Source organism: Neopelma chrysocephalum, unplaced genomic scaffold (genome assembly GCF_003984885.1).
Source record: "Neopelma chrysocephalum unplaced genomic scaffold, ASM398488v2 Primary Assembly neopelma1_75, whole genome shotgun sequence".
Taxonomy (NCBI): Eukaryota; Metazoa; Chordata; class Aves; order Passeriformes; family Pipridae; genus Neopelma; species Neopelma chrysocephalum.
The window spans coordinates 5,739,703-5,754,141 of record NW_020897736.1 but is presented as its reverse complement, the minus strand read 5'-3'; the positions used below and the strand labels follow the sequence as shown (position 1 = coordinate 5,754,141).

General features: G+C 39.4%; 1 protein-coding gene across 8 annotated transcripts in view; it reads right to left on the bottom strand.

Annotated features, from left to right (window-relative positions):
- Window positions 1-14,439, bottom strand: part of ADAMTSL3 (ADAMTS like 3) — a 180,268-nt gene that overhangs the window by 28,701 nt on the left and 137,128 nt on the right. For all 8 annotated transcript variants that reach the window (XM_027688806.1, XM_027688812.1, XM_027688810.1 and 5 more), the window contains 5 exons: window positions 13,100-13,386; window positions 6,293-6,422; window positions 5,064-5,256; window positions 4,221-4,400; window positions 3,289-3,442 (listed from right to left, as the gene is read on the bottom strand). In XM_027688806.1, coding sequence (XP_027544607.1) covers window positions 3,289-3,442; window positions 4,221-4,400; window positions 5,064-5,256; window positions 6,293-6,422; window positions 13,100-13,386 — 944 coding nt within the window. The remainder of the gene's footprint in view (window positions 1-3,288; window positions 3,443-4,220; window positions 4,401-5,063; window positions 5,257-6,292; window positions 6,423-13,099; window positions 13,387-14,439) is intronic.

The window sequence follows — 14,439 nt, the reverse complement described above, 5'->3', positions numbered from 1 at the left end:
GGAGACTGCAATGTTTTGGATACCACTGTGCTGACTCACTGCTGGCAACCACTGTGCCCTGCTTTGATCAGCAGAACTAATCTGACTGAGAGCACCGGGCAGGTAGGGAACAAAGCACTGCAGGAGGAGGTGTGGAGCAAGGGCACGAACTTCTGAGCTCTTCCATGCAAGGTGACATTGGCCAGATGGGAAGAGTCAGGAAACACTGATGTTGGTGCTAGAAAACAACCCAATTGTGTTTGGTGACCAAGCCTTTTGGTATGTGACAGAGAAAACTCAGAGCCTGCAGAATGAGCTGATGAGCCACCAGGAAATGGACACACAGACCATGCATGTCTGCATCTGAAATCAGTACTACTATTCCATTTGGTAGGTACTTAAATATAAAGACAACTACACTGATGGCACACAAATGATATTTGAAAAGCTGCATGCCTCTTACATATACATGTGCTTCAAATACATTGTGAAGAAATAGGTGAAAAGCTAAATGCTTCAAGCATTCAATAAGTGTGTACACTGTAGGAACTACACCCTAGAGTACATTCTCATGCTTATAAAACAAAATGGTTATTTTCAATGTTTTGGGTAATGAGTTCAGACCTGTGGGGATATCATGGTTTCAAAATTACACAGCTTTTAAATTGGGATTTGTTATCCAGATACATGGTTCCCTCAACCATTTCACGTGGTACAACAAATAAATTGCTTTAGGCACTCAGTATACAAAAATTATTAAAGTAGCGTCCTGTTTTTAATAAGTTATTGGACCCCAAATATTTATTTTCAGGGAAGCATTCCAGTATTAGATCTTCCATTTCCAAAATCCAACTTGCAGACACAGTAAGTGTAACTTTAAACACACAAATTAAAATACTTCAGGCTGTGGTCTGTTTACACTAGTTATTCCAACATGGAATTAAACCCAGTGCATACTTATAAATATGTTAACAAGTCTCATCCATTTCATTTTTTAAAAAAAGACAGACCACTAACTCTCATTAGCAGTTCAACACTAAAGGGTGTGTTTAGTTTTACTGGTGACTGGTGAGCAAGGCTCGGTGTGAAACAAAGTTCAGAGTTGTGGATGGCAGGCCATACAAATACATAAGGTCATATGAATGTATGAGGCTACATAAGTGTGCATTCTCTGGATCCTTACTGTCATCCAATCTTGCAGCTGCTGAGGTAACAGAGGGTGAGAGTAAAGGTAAATCCTGCTTGCTGGAGCCATTGGACCTCATTATCACCTGATACAAATCCATCTGCATCTGTGACCTCCAATAGTCCTGAACAGCTTCAGTAGGGTTTCAGGTCCTGGTGACCTCAGGGCTAGACTGCTGTTATTTCCTATTTCTCAGAGCCCAGAGTCAGGAATGTTTCTACTTAATAAGCACTATTAAGTCAGAAAACAGCTACGATTACTAGTCTCAGGGTAAAAGATTAAGTCTAAAATGACTCAGCACTGTCATGAGACAGTAAAAAAGAAGGCACTCATTAGAGCCACAGAAGCATCATCTCACAAGGAGGCACATTCAGAAACCACTCACAAAGGCAAGAACCTCCAACAGCACACACCCCTCCACACCTCACCCCACACTGCTCCTCACCCAGCCCACATCACTCCATGTAGAGCTCACTGAGCTCACTGCCTGCCCATCCCAAGGACATCCTCTGTTCCTGCCTTCTACTCACTCCCACCTCAAGGCAACCTGAACCCACAGCTGCAGGAGGAGGAGATGCCCCTCCTGTATCTTCCTGGGAATCCAAAGCCTGCTGCTGCTCCTGCCCTGGCTCCTTCTGCAAGGGCCAAACTGGAGCTACATGTACAGGCATGCCTCACACCTTCCCCTGCCCTCCTGACAGGAGAATTGCCAGGCAAATCTGAGCTGTGAGGGCTCCCTCACTCAAAGGGTTGTGGACGTGGAAGGGGATGACAGTGATTCTCTTTGTGACTTCGATCTGCACCCATCCAGTCTGATGGCTTCCCTCTGCAGTCCACTGTCCTGCTCTCTTGGCACTGTGCTGGAAGCTGACATTGTAACTTTTATATCAGTCTGAGCTAAGCAATTTGCAAATCAGCTACACTGCCATTCAACTATCCACAATTAATTAAATTCAGATAGATATGCAGCTCAAAATATTTTATTAAACCTTATGCCAAGGACATTCCTGAAAGTCCACAGGGCTTTATTTAAAGTGGAGTTTTGAACCTCAGGATTTTGGCATGTTAATCTGAAATGCAGGCCAGGAAAAGAAGTTTCATATTATGTATGAATCAGTAATCATTCTATTTCTTATTTTGTTTTGTGAATAATTTTTAAAGCAAAGCTTCAAAATGTATAAAGTAGCTATTTCTTGACAGCTCTATGAGTTGTGTCAAAACATATCTATCTGATCTGTGATAAAAATCAGGCCATTGATGAAAAATAAAAGCTCTGCTTTCTTCCTTTCTTCTCAGCACCCTGCTCCCCAAACCTGCAAACCAATGCTCTCCTTTATAAAGGAAGGGGAGCACAGGTTCAGACACAAGGAACCTGCATTTAGAACTGTCTATTCCAAATTAGTGTGTGTAATTGAACATACTCTGTATCAGAGAGGTATTTCCACTGGTGTTACAGACATGCAATTAGTGTAACTACATCAGTATCATAACCCAACTCTGCCCAAATTATACAATTTCTATTGACAATCTTTCTGAAAAGGTTCTTATTTAGACAGCAAGAAAATATTGGATTTTTTGAGAAGTTCCTGTACTGTCCTTACTTCCTGCAAAGCTCATGAGACTGGGATTCCAATTTCTACAAGGAAAGATAGAAATTATACTGAAAATTATCACTGGCACAGAGTTTCAGGTTTTGAATTCCACCATGCTAAGCGAAATGTCCAGTGTAATACAAATGTACAGTGAAAAGACAAGGCAGAACTGGATTCTTATCTTTTCTAATGCCTTTTGTAATTTATAGTCAATTTATGGATTTTTTTTTTTTAGTTGGAATAGAGTAAATGACAAAGGAAAAATCAGATCAAATACGGGTAAATATGAAGGTGAGAGCTATGTACCTTAAAATGTATTCAAAAACTGCTTCTTGAGACAATAACCTATGTTTCTAACTGGCAGGAAAAAAAAAATCATGTTATTACTGGTCTAGTAATTATGACAGTTTGTGCCAGATGAGCAATGTTGTGTAAGTGTAGGCACATGAGTGAATTTACATGTATACAGATTTCTCTTTTTAAATAGATCATTCCAAATCAGCAAGAAACCAGATAAAGTAACATACTTACTGTTGCAGGCATTCATCTGACAAGACCTTACAAGCAGTGAAGGAGACAGACCACTACACATTGATCCATTTAATGTGACATATTGGCCCTTTGCTGTCAGGTTTTGGCAGGCAAGTTTCCTTCTCTGGATTCCAACACCACAGCTTACTGAGCACTGTGAAAGGAAGGATGCAGACAAGCTAAGCTTGGTGTCCCACGCCACACATGCTAATATTAAACTAGCTTGTATTGTTGTGGGGTTTTTTAATTTTTAGTTCTGAGAGGGATTTCACGTGCTCTGCTTCAGTGCTTTATCTAGTGATTAGACTACTTCCATTTTTCCAGACAATAAGAATAAAAAGAGTTTTTCCAGCAAGCAACTCAGGAATTAAAATGACAGACCAGTATTTCTTTATGTCCAACCAAGGGCAGAACAGAGCAATGAGATCTGGTATGAGAGAAACAATTCAGCAGGTTCTAAAACAGGCTTTGTCAAGTCTCTCAGCCCTCTCTCTGATCTCATATTGCCTTGACCTCTAATTGTAGCTTCTAAATTCACTTTTCTAAATCTTTTTGAATGGGGAGTGGTGGCAAGCTTGCATTAAACGTGAAAGAAGGAGGACGCATTCCAGGATAATGCAAAGATTTGCCTTTTGGAAGTTGCACCATGAAATAATTGATAGGTAAACACGTCTAGTAGAATGAATGCTGTGCTTTACAGTCTGTCCTTCAGCAACTGAAACACCACTCAGGGCAGTGGCTGTGATCACTCTGTTTTGTAGGCACGGATGAACAGCAACTGCACGAACAGTTTAGTGCAGGCACATGCCTTGTGAAACCCTCAGCTGCCCTGTCAATTTATTGCTCCAAACATCTTATTCACCCAAGCAGAAATCTTTAGAGCTCATGTTGCCGTTGAGGGTTTTGGTTCACCGTTGCTGAGGTTTGCTCACCTTGGACCATTCTCCAAAGACCAGCTGAGGAGGACAATCAATTTTTGCACATGGTTTACTAGTCGGCAATTTAGGTTCCTGGCAGGTGTCATCAGAGTGTTTCAGGAAACTTCCATCTGTCAACAGCTGCTTACAGTACACTGTGCGGGTCTGAATCCCTCCTCCACAAGTACGTGAACACTGAGGAGAAGAACAAAACGTAGCACTTACACCTGCATGGACATCTGTGCTCACCATCACACTGCTGTGGTATTCAAACACTGCAAGTTTCACCCTCCCCCCTCGAAAAATAACATCTACTTTCAATTAAAAAAATCAAGCAGCACAAAAAATTCTTCTGTTAAAATATTTAATATATTAGAGATTATGAGAACTTGAGTTCAAAAATCAAACGTACGACCTAGATGCAAGCAAGTAATACAAATCTTGAAGAAAAACATGCATCTTACACACAGATATGCCTATGTCCCTCACCAGTTAATGTATCTGGTGGGAGCTTAGGAAACTGCCCTTGAGACACAAAAAGAAAAAAAAAAAAAGAGAAAAAAGAAAAAAGTTACAAGGAAAAAGAAGAAAAAAGCAGGTTATTGTGTTTGTAGAGTATAGAGAGAGAGATGATGCCTGAAGTAACTGATATCCTTCTGAAATCTTAAAAGGGACATCCTGTGACTACCCATTGGCACAACAGTCAGAAGCAGTACTTTTGACCCTGGGTTAGTTTGTTCTAAGGACATAAGTTGAAACACTTACACACAGAAGGTGGGGAACTACCTTCTGTACTAGAGTGTTTCAAGTCCCTGTCCAGAGGAGCACATTTAAACTTCTCCCGTAACCCCGTCATACCTGCTGCCATTCCTCAACGTGCCAAACAGGTGGACAATCAATCTGGTTGCAAGCTTGTAATGAATGAGGCTTTTGGTCTTTGCACTCTTCAGCAGCAACAGCAGATCCTCCGGGCTGCTGGCAGGACACGTCTCGTGTCTGTATCCCAACGCCACAGGTCGCCGAGCAGCGTCTCCAGGGGCCGCTTTGCCACCTGTTCCAACAACACAGCCAAAGGATCACCTTTCAGCAACACACCTCAGACTGGGGAAGGAGCAATCCTGCCCAAAGAGGGCCTAGCAAAAAACACAACTGCAGGCACAGTTATTGATTAGTGGCTAAAACACCCCTTTGGTTTGGCTGAAACAGAATTATAAATTGGATTTAAAAACTTGCAGGTAACAAGCAAATGCAGAAGTTATTAACTAATAAAGAGTAATTTTCAGACAAATTCTAACATTTCCTTTCAGAGTGCTCCTCTTAAAAAGCAGCCTGTTGGCAACCTGCTGACGTTTACATTTATAAACATAAATATGTAAATAGATCTTTCTTACATTTGCAAAACTTCCTTTAAATGTGTACATTTTTTCTATAAAACATCCTGTTCCTGTTAACTTCTTGCCTACATTTAGCAAGAGCAGGTTTCTGCAAACACATAGAAACAATATGCAAAGGATCAGGGATGTTAGAGATCAAAAGTGGGTAAATAAGGCAGCGCACGTCAAAATTTCACATATGGTCCTTTCAAGTGACCAAATGAGCTAGAGGTTTTCTTGAATTTGGAATGGGTTTCTTCTTTCCCCAGAATCTCCAAATAAACATAAGAAGCCATAACTATTTAATTAAGCATTAAATGAAGGTACATTTTAATCCTGATTTAATTTTTTTTTCATTTGGTAAGGATAGAAAGGAAATATTCTGTTTCTTCATGAAATATCCTCAAAATTTTCTTTCTACCACTAGAAGAGTTAAGGCTCTTCCTCCATCTCTGGCAAACATTCAACACGGAAGAGATTCATTTCAGAAAATGTCCCCTATTTTATTAGTGGGACGTGAAGAGTGGAAAAGGAGTGAACAAGACCAGAAAAACACTCCAATCCCAAAACCTTGTTTAAAACAGAAGTAGTGAAATTTCATCCCAAGGTATGACCACAGCTCTGCAATCTGAACCTTTTCTGAGAAAGCCAATGTTTATTTAAGTCATATTAACCACTTCTTTGCCACGACATGGTTTCATTATTACAATGTACCTCGGAGGGCAAAGCTTCGTGTTGCAAGTACGAGTCATTGGTGGTGGTCTCTTGGAATTGTCACACAAGGTTTCGTTGACACCTTGTTTTGTCTCTACGTGCAGACACATTGCAATGGCTTCCTGTGTTCCTGAATTCAAAAGGAAAACACTCATGTAACAGTGAAGGTGGAAGAGATTCCTGTAAAGCTTACTCTTGAATAATACTCAGTAAAAAAGCTGGGAACATTGAACTGGATAGAAGGCTTAAAATAACATCTCAAAAAGGAACACAGAGAGAAGGTTTATATATTTAATGCTCAAAAGATATTTGTGAATTATATCTTGAACTTCTGTGATATTTAAAAGGCTTGATTTGACATTCTACCTCTCTGAAAAACAACAGAAAATAGGTTTGTCTGTCAAGACACTATCAGAGGCTACATCTGCTGGTTCTGTAATGATCCTAAGCCAACTGCTACTTTCATTGCCAAAATCAGGGTAAAAGTGATTCCTTCTCACTTAACTTGCCTTTAAGCTAAAGATCTGCAAAAATTGTTATTAAAAACTGCAGAAAACCTGCAAAACTCTAGTCAGGAGAAAGGTTCTATGTTTAGTCAGCCATTCTCACAGTGGCCAAGAGATGCAACAGTTTTGCTGAAGGCAGCAAATCTGACCCAGCCCAGAGCTTTCCTCACTCGTGACCATTCTTGGCACCTTCTGATCTGCAGCTACCTGGATCTTATTACTGAAGCATGAAAGATTACTAATACTCAAATTTCTATGAGTCAAAATGAAATGTAATATTAGTTTCCTTTAGAACAAGTCAGCTTAGTGAATACACATTTTGTGAACTACTTCTATTTTAAACCTATGTAATTATCCAATTTTCTATATCGTATTTTTTTAGTATGAAAACCTTGCTCAGTTTCAAAGCTCACTCCCATGCACGTGAAATACAAGATGGTTGTGATGTGCCTGGGGGATTCTGTATATCTGGGATGTTCTATACAAGCAATGCTAATGATCATAACCTGATAGAACAAAAAAAGCACTGAAATAATAAAAGATACCTATTTTGTTGTTTCCAGGTAAAAAGAGTTACAGTTTCAGAGAATTTAAATCCATTTCATTCTGATCTCTCACTTATCTCCAGTGATTTTGTAAGGAACTTATTTTCTGCAGCAGGTTATATTTCTTTTCTTATGACCAGTTCCTAAGGTTTCAAAGAGAGCTGCATTTTTAACTGGAAACTTTCACTAACCACTTCATAGTATCACCTATGACATTACCTCAAAACAACACCACAAAAGCTGCTACAACTATTCCTGATTCTGTGTCAAATATGCACAATGAGCAGTTTCTTGTCACCGCTGACCATCAGCCATTCTGATCCCAGCGGGCTCCATGAAACACCCCACGCTCAAAGTTCTGCCTCCATGCCAATGACCCATATTTCTTTCCTGTACACGAGCACTGTCATTCTTTTCATAAACCAAAGCTGTTCCTTCTGTCTATAAATAATTCTGACTTAGTCCAGTGTATCAGCCAGCCCAAGCCACAGTCCCTCCCTGCAGCACTTGAGCCAGTCCAGCTACTTCAGACACTTCAGCAGGGGTAAACCAGCAGTGATTTTCAGAATAACATGGATTCCAATTTCTTTCAGGCTCTCTGGTACACCTCGAGATCCCCTCTGGGACTCATTTTCAGTTCAGAAAGACCTTGTTATATAAATGTTTTGACTACATCTACAAAGTGATGAATTTTTATAGAACAAAAGACCTGACCTTAAATATGATTGACAACCCATTCAGTTCTCTTGTATCAAAGTATTGATAATTACATTTAAGTAGAACACACAAACTGTGGAAAAACTATTTTACTAGTGAGGCTGAAAATAAATATTTAACAACAAATACCATGACCATAATGCAGACATGAAAATGCCCAAAGATGACAAACCAGTAGACATAATTTTTTTTCTATTGCACATTGACAACGAGGAGAATCAAATATTTAAACAGGAGCAGCTTCCCTTTCCCCTTACACAGGAAATGCAAATTCAACTGCCTACAGGAGGGAAGTAAGGATTTAGAAACTGTGTTCCAGCAGAAACAGAATGGCATTACCTGAAGAGCAATCAAGACCATGTCAAGCATCCATATAATCTCTATTTTAGGTCAAAATCTACCCTATGTGACCAACCTTCAGCTTTGCTGACCTCACTGTGATCCTGTGGGAAAACTGCGCTCTAAGGTGGTGCTGCTGCTCTGGAACAGGTTGCAATGGGTTGTATCTTCTTAATATCTCACACAAAGGAGAGGAATGAAGCAAGATTCCTTTCAGACCATCTAAATTGGCAATAATCCCAGGGGGACTTTTTATCTTGGTGTTATATAAGCTAAATTGGCCAGCCAAATGAACAAAAGGCACGTCATACCAGCTGATGGGCTTTCACTGCAAATTGCCACCTGGAGTTCATTAAGCCATTCCTGCCTTGTAGCACGACCTGTGCAGCTTTAATTGTATTAGAGAAGGAAATGTTGATATGTGGTGTGTATTTCATTTGAGTCAAGTAGAGAGCACAAATTGCAGTAGCAATTCTTTCCCACAGTGGCCTTATTGAAAGAAAACTTACACCTTGTTTTGATGCTGGAAGTACAAAAGAGATACTAAAGAGTTGTTAAATACCTACTGAACACTCCCTTCCTGTTCCTTAGTTCTCAGTTCAAGAGCTCTATTCAATAAATAACCGCACTTATTTGATGTTACATTTGCTTGAATGTCTTCACAATTAATCAGATTTCTCACCCCAAACTATAATTTTCCATTAGTTGAGAACTTCAATCACTGATAAATTTCTTACTCTACATCAATTGGAAAGCGGAAAAATCTATTATTCAAACAAGCAAAGTTTTATATGTATGATTTTCTTGGCTTATAATATAAACATAGTAGATAATTTAACTAAAACATTATGTATGCAGCAGGGAGCATTAAGTATTTTTACAGTAATCTGATGCACTATTGTAGTAATTACCCTACTATTCCATGAAACAGAATATTTTCTATTTTAACCCAGCATTCAAACCACATACATTTACATTCTTTTACAATCTTTTCAGTGCATTGAAATACACAGTGCACGAAGCTGTGTTAAAAGATCAAAATGCTTGAGAAAAGCCCAGAATTTTTGTTTCTGCCTCCTTTAGAGTACAAAGAAAACAGGGCTCAAAAGTTGCTGTGCAAAAGGTAAGAGGGTGGATCTATTCTCTATACCTGGAAGAGGAAGGACAGATAGTTTCAGTTTGGTGGCTGCTTAATAATATGTACTAACAGCTGAAGAAATGCCAACCCCTGAGCCTCTCTGTAAATCTGTTTTAAACTTCTGTAAAAGAGTAAACAGTATCTGCCATTAATGAAACCAGTCATATGAGTTACAGTTATCAAATTGACTACAACACAAGTTGAGAGCAAATGCTCTCAGCTTTATATGTGAGTATCAGAAAGGTCATTGTTTTTCTTAGAGCCCTTAAATTTGGCTAGAATCCATTTCTAAGAACCTCAGGTTTCTCATAAATAAAATGGTAAACTTTTAGCCCTTATGGTCCAGACAAAAGCCCAAAAGCACGACTTGACTGCACCCTAATGTTTCCAAAGCCACAGACTATAGAGGAAATAATAGGAAGTGCCTATGTTATTTATTATTTAATCACATTATTTTTAGGCCAGTGTAATTACTTAAGGGGGCTCAAATCATAATTTCCAAAGCATATGGAGTATAAATAATAATAATAATTGCTTTTAACAACCAAATTCCGCCTCTTGCAACTGAAGGTATATTTAAACAAGAAAATGTTCAGTGATATTTTTAAAATGGAAAACATCCCTTTAAAATACCGTTGAATAGTTAAATGATTGACAAAACTAAATAAATACTATACAATACAACAAAAACATTTCAGGCGTACTCTTTATTCTGATAACAATTCTCTACTGAAGATATTATGAGAATTAAACTTATGTTGGGGGCTCTCGCACCAGGGCCAAAGTTATTCAGATTTAAAAGAAAACTAAAACAAAACTGAAGAAACCCCCACAAACATTCCGGAAAAATAGAGGCAAATCCTGAGATCCCCAAGCACACAGCTGGCTTACTGTCAGTTTGGGATTTCTTCAGGCACTGAAGGAAAAACAGATCTTTAGCTTTCGGGATGGTTACAGAGCTTCCTATGGATATTAAAGGTGGTATCTGCCTTATGACAAACAGGACCCAACAACTTCCATTTGCACTCATGAAAAGACTGATGAAAGAAGCATTAATTATGCTAACAGCCATAACACAACAGCTGCTCTGGAAAGCTGCAAGTTGTATGGCCCTCCAAGTGCTGTGCACACAGGTTTGGTGAAGAAAGCACAAAAATGACCCAAGACTCATGTTACTACTGCTCTGGAACTGGAAAGATGATGTTTGATATTGCCTTGCAGATTGCTCTGTAACTCTAATACCTGAAAAACCCCAGTGTTTCCATCTGCAGTTTTTCGTCTGCTTCGCAGAGAAACCAGAGAGGACTTTGAATTACAAGTCTAGTCTGTATGAGGATTAAAAAAAAGGTGCAAGTGACAAGCTCTGAAACAGAGATTCGGACCTTGCTCAAATAGTGGCTATAAAGCTTCCAGCCTACATAGACCCTGCAGACTTTTCCCTCATTCAGAGAGAGTTAAGCACCAAGAAATGGGGGTAGGGAGTTCTGAGGATACAGAAATCCACAGGAATTTATTTTAATAGCCACTGCTAGATACGTACATACTAGAGAAAAAGTACCTAATACAATTTACATTACACTGGGATATTCCAAACTCAGACAACATTTATTTCTTGTAACGAAAGAGTTCATCTAATTGAAATGAAATTTGAACATAAAACTTAGCAGAAATGGATCAGCTCCTTTGAACTACACAATGGAAAAATAGTAGACAGTGAGATCATTAGTTAGTACATTGCAATAAGTTGGAAACAGAAGAGATGTCTGGTTCCCTTAAAACTATTTATCGGCAGGTAATTTTTGGTCTGTTTGAAAGCCTTTGCCAAGGCAGCCAGAAGACCAGAACTGATAGAAGGAAAAAAATCACTGGTACCTAACTAGCATAGCAGCACAGGGGCTGCTGAAGCTGTTCATTGATAAAACACCCTGACAACTTCCCACTTTTCCCTGGAGCATCACATAAGGAAAATGTCTAGACACGGTACCAATGATACCACAGAAGTCTTAAGAACACAAACAGATATTGTCTTTCAAACTTCTTCAAGTGGGTAATTTCTACTGCATATCAAACAAATGGTTTAGATTACTATGAACACCTACAGGACAATTCTAGGTCAGAGAACCTACCAAATTCATGAAACGGTCAGAAGTCAACATAAGATTCTGCTCATCAGTTATTTTGAAATTCCCTCAGATGAAACTACTGTATTCAGTACAGGCTCCTTTAATTACAATCAGCTTGCACACCAAGGGCAAGTGGATGCTTTATGCATGGACAAACACCTATGAAGATGCAGGCAATGTAAACATGCACATGTGCAACAGCAGGAAAAGACTAGAGATTATTTCAACCTAGATATCTGATGACATCCTCAAAGTTCAAAAACTTTGGAGTTTTAGAACACCTCCTTATTTCCTTATTTCTAGAACCATTTCTCTCTTTAAAAAAAGAAACAGAGACAGTCACAATAGCTGTCACTTCCATCTCCTGTTTATACTTAATTGGACTACAGTCTCTCCTCCCTTGCTAGTCATAATGCCCACTGCAGGTAGTGCAGGGAATGGGATGTTTCAGCTTTTATGATCACATGTGCTGTTACTCCTATGGATCAACCCCCTCAGTAAACAGCAGTAGTAACTGATAAAGGAGGCACTATCCATCACTTACCATCCTGCTGATCCCATTCTGGGGCATCCCTCCCAGCTTCTGCCTTCCAGGTTTGAACTGGTGAACAGCACAAGAGAGGCTGCTGTCTGTGAGCTCTATCTAGCTCTCTGCTTCCAATTGTTTCTGTTCTCCTCTTTTCTACATTTTTTATTTCTTCTATGGGTACAACTGTCTTCACTTCCCACTGATGTCAGTGGTCCTGTCATATATAGGTGTGTTCACAATTCCACTGCCTCCACTTAACACTTCATAACTCACTTGTGTTTGGTCCCAAAGTACAGTATGTAGTAGCAACCTTGTCTAGTAACATGTACTTAGGACGACAAGGAGATTCGATTACATCCAAAAAGGAATGTGCCTAACTACTTGCAGACAGATGTATGGCACAGAGTTCCTGTGGAGGGATAGAGAGCACCAAGACCGAAACTAACTCCTGTTTGATCTTCGTGCTCATAAGGCTGAAAGCAAGTCTCCCTAATTAAAACTTTGTATTCCTACTTTACTGCAGAAAATGGCAGCATTTTGGAAGATAAAGAATAAACGTGGGAATTTTAGCTCTGTAATCGTACACTTTCAGTTCCTAGGAAAAGATAGGTCATCTAAATATTCCCAGCACTGATGCATCAAACATGCTGGTACCACTGACTACCTGGCAGAGGCTCCTGCAGCAGCAAGACTAAAGCAAGTCGCTTAACCAAATAAAGTCAGTGTTTGATAAATGAAACAAAGTAGTTTGAAATACTCCATGGATAGCCAAGAAATATGTTAAAGCTTGTAGCTGCATGTTTTCCTACAGATCAGTGTAGCTACTTTAGGGTAACCCTAACAGAAGACCCAACAATATCAAACAATGCCAAATTCTTACAACTCAGGATAAATAAATAAATAAAGGTACCTCCAAGGCACGTGGCTGAACAAGGAGTAAACCCAATGTATTCCCAGTCGTAAATCACATTGCCATCTTCAGCATGTGAAAATTCTGGTGTGTAGGGGACAGGATCACTGTCACAGGACACCTGGTGACAGACTCGTTCTGTTGGTGGCTTCTCATCTTCACACTCCTCCTCAGGCAGCTCAACCTCGGTCTGAGTAAACGCGAGAAGGATTCGGCACTTCACGTCTCGCACCTGTACACCACTGCCACACGTGGCACTGCACGGGGACCAGGGCTCAGGAATAAACCTGTAAATAATCACAGTGCAGCAGAAACACTGTCATTTTATTCCATGTAGTTGTGTCTGTGTGTGTACAGGGCGTTTGTACACAGAGCAGACAACACATTATACTATTTGAGGGTTAAACAGAATGCAGAGTCAAGTGTCTTCAGTCTTTCACTTGCCTCCCATCCCAAGCCATTTACCAAAATTCACAAAAGATCTAGGAAAGAATCATGAGGAACAGGGAAAAGCTGTACCCTGTTTTGAGGAAAAAAGGATATCACCTAAGTCTCCTCAGTCTCCTTCAGTGCTAAAAAAAGGGAAACTCATGAAGATATTTCTATACAACATAAAATAGCTCCCCAGGTACACAGACTTGGGCATATGCCAAAAGTATATTTGCAGTCTGCTTAAATCTGAGAGGCCCTCACCTTCTGTTGTACTAATAATTAGCAATGAGAGAGAAGAGGAGCACTTTTCAAATCCAGTTATCTCCAATGCCCACCACCACAGGCTGCTCTTCAGATTCAATCTTGGAAGCAGCCTCTCATCTTCAGTAAAGAAGTCTGACCAGAACAGTCTATAATCCATCATTTTTATTAGAAAGCATTTATGCTCCTGATGAACTACAGTAAAATCTTATTTTACAGATTGTAATTTTGTTATCATATTCCCTGACTTTGAGGGCCACTGACAGTAATTTTCAAAATGGCACAAGAGTCAAGGGGTTGAGTTTCATTAATAAAGTCATGCTGGGTGGCTCTGGGGTATGTAAGAAATCAAATACAGAGTTTCATAGGACATTTTGTTTCAAAAGGTTGTAGTTGCTCTTTATTATGTGTCCAAATGCAGCTGATGATTAAAACACCAGCAGGAGATATAGGAGGATATATCTGACAAATGTTAAAAATGCATTTGGGAGGAAAGATCCAAATTAGTATTCAAAGGTTTTCTCCTTATCTTGGATTAAGAATTATCTTTCCTTTACTGCAGGAAAGCTGCCCTTACAAATATAAGAACAGTTGTGTAAGACAAAAATCAGTATTTATGCTCTGCATACACAGCAAGCACAGAAAAA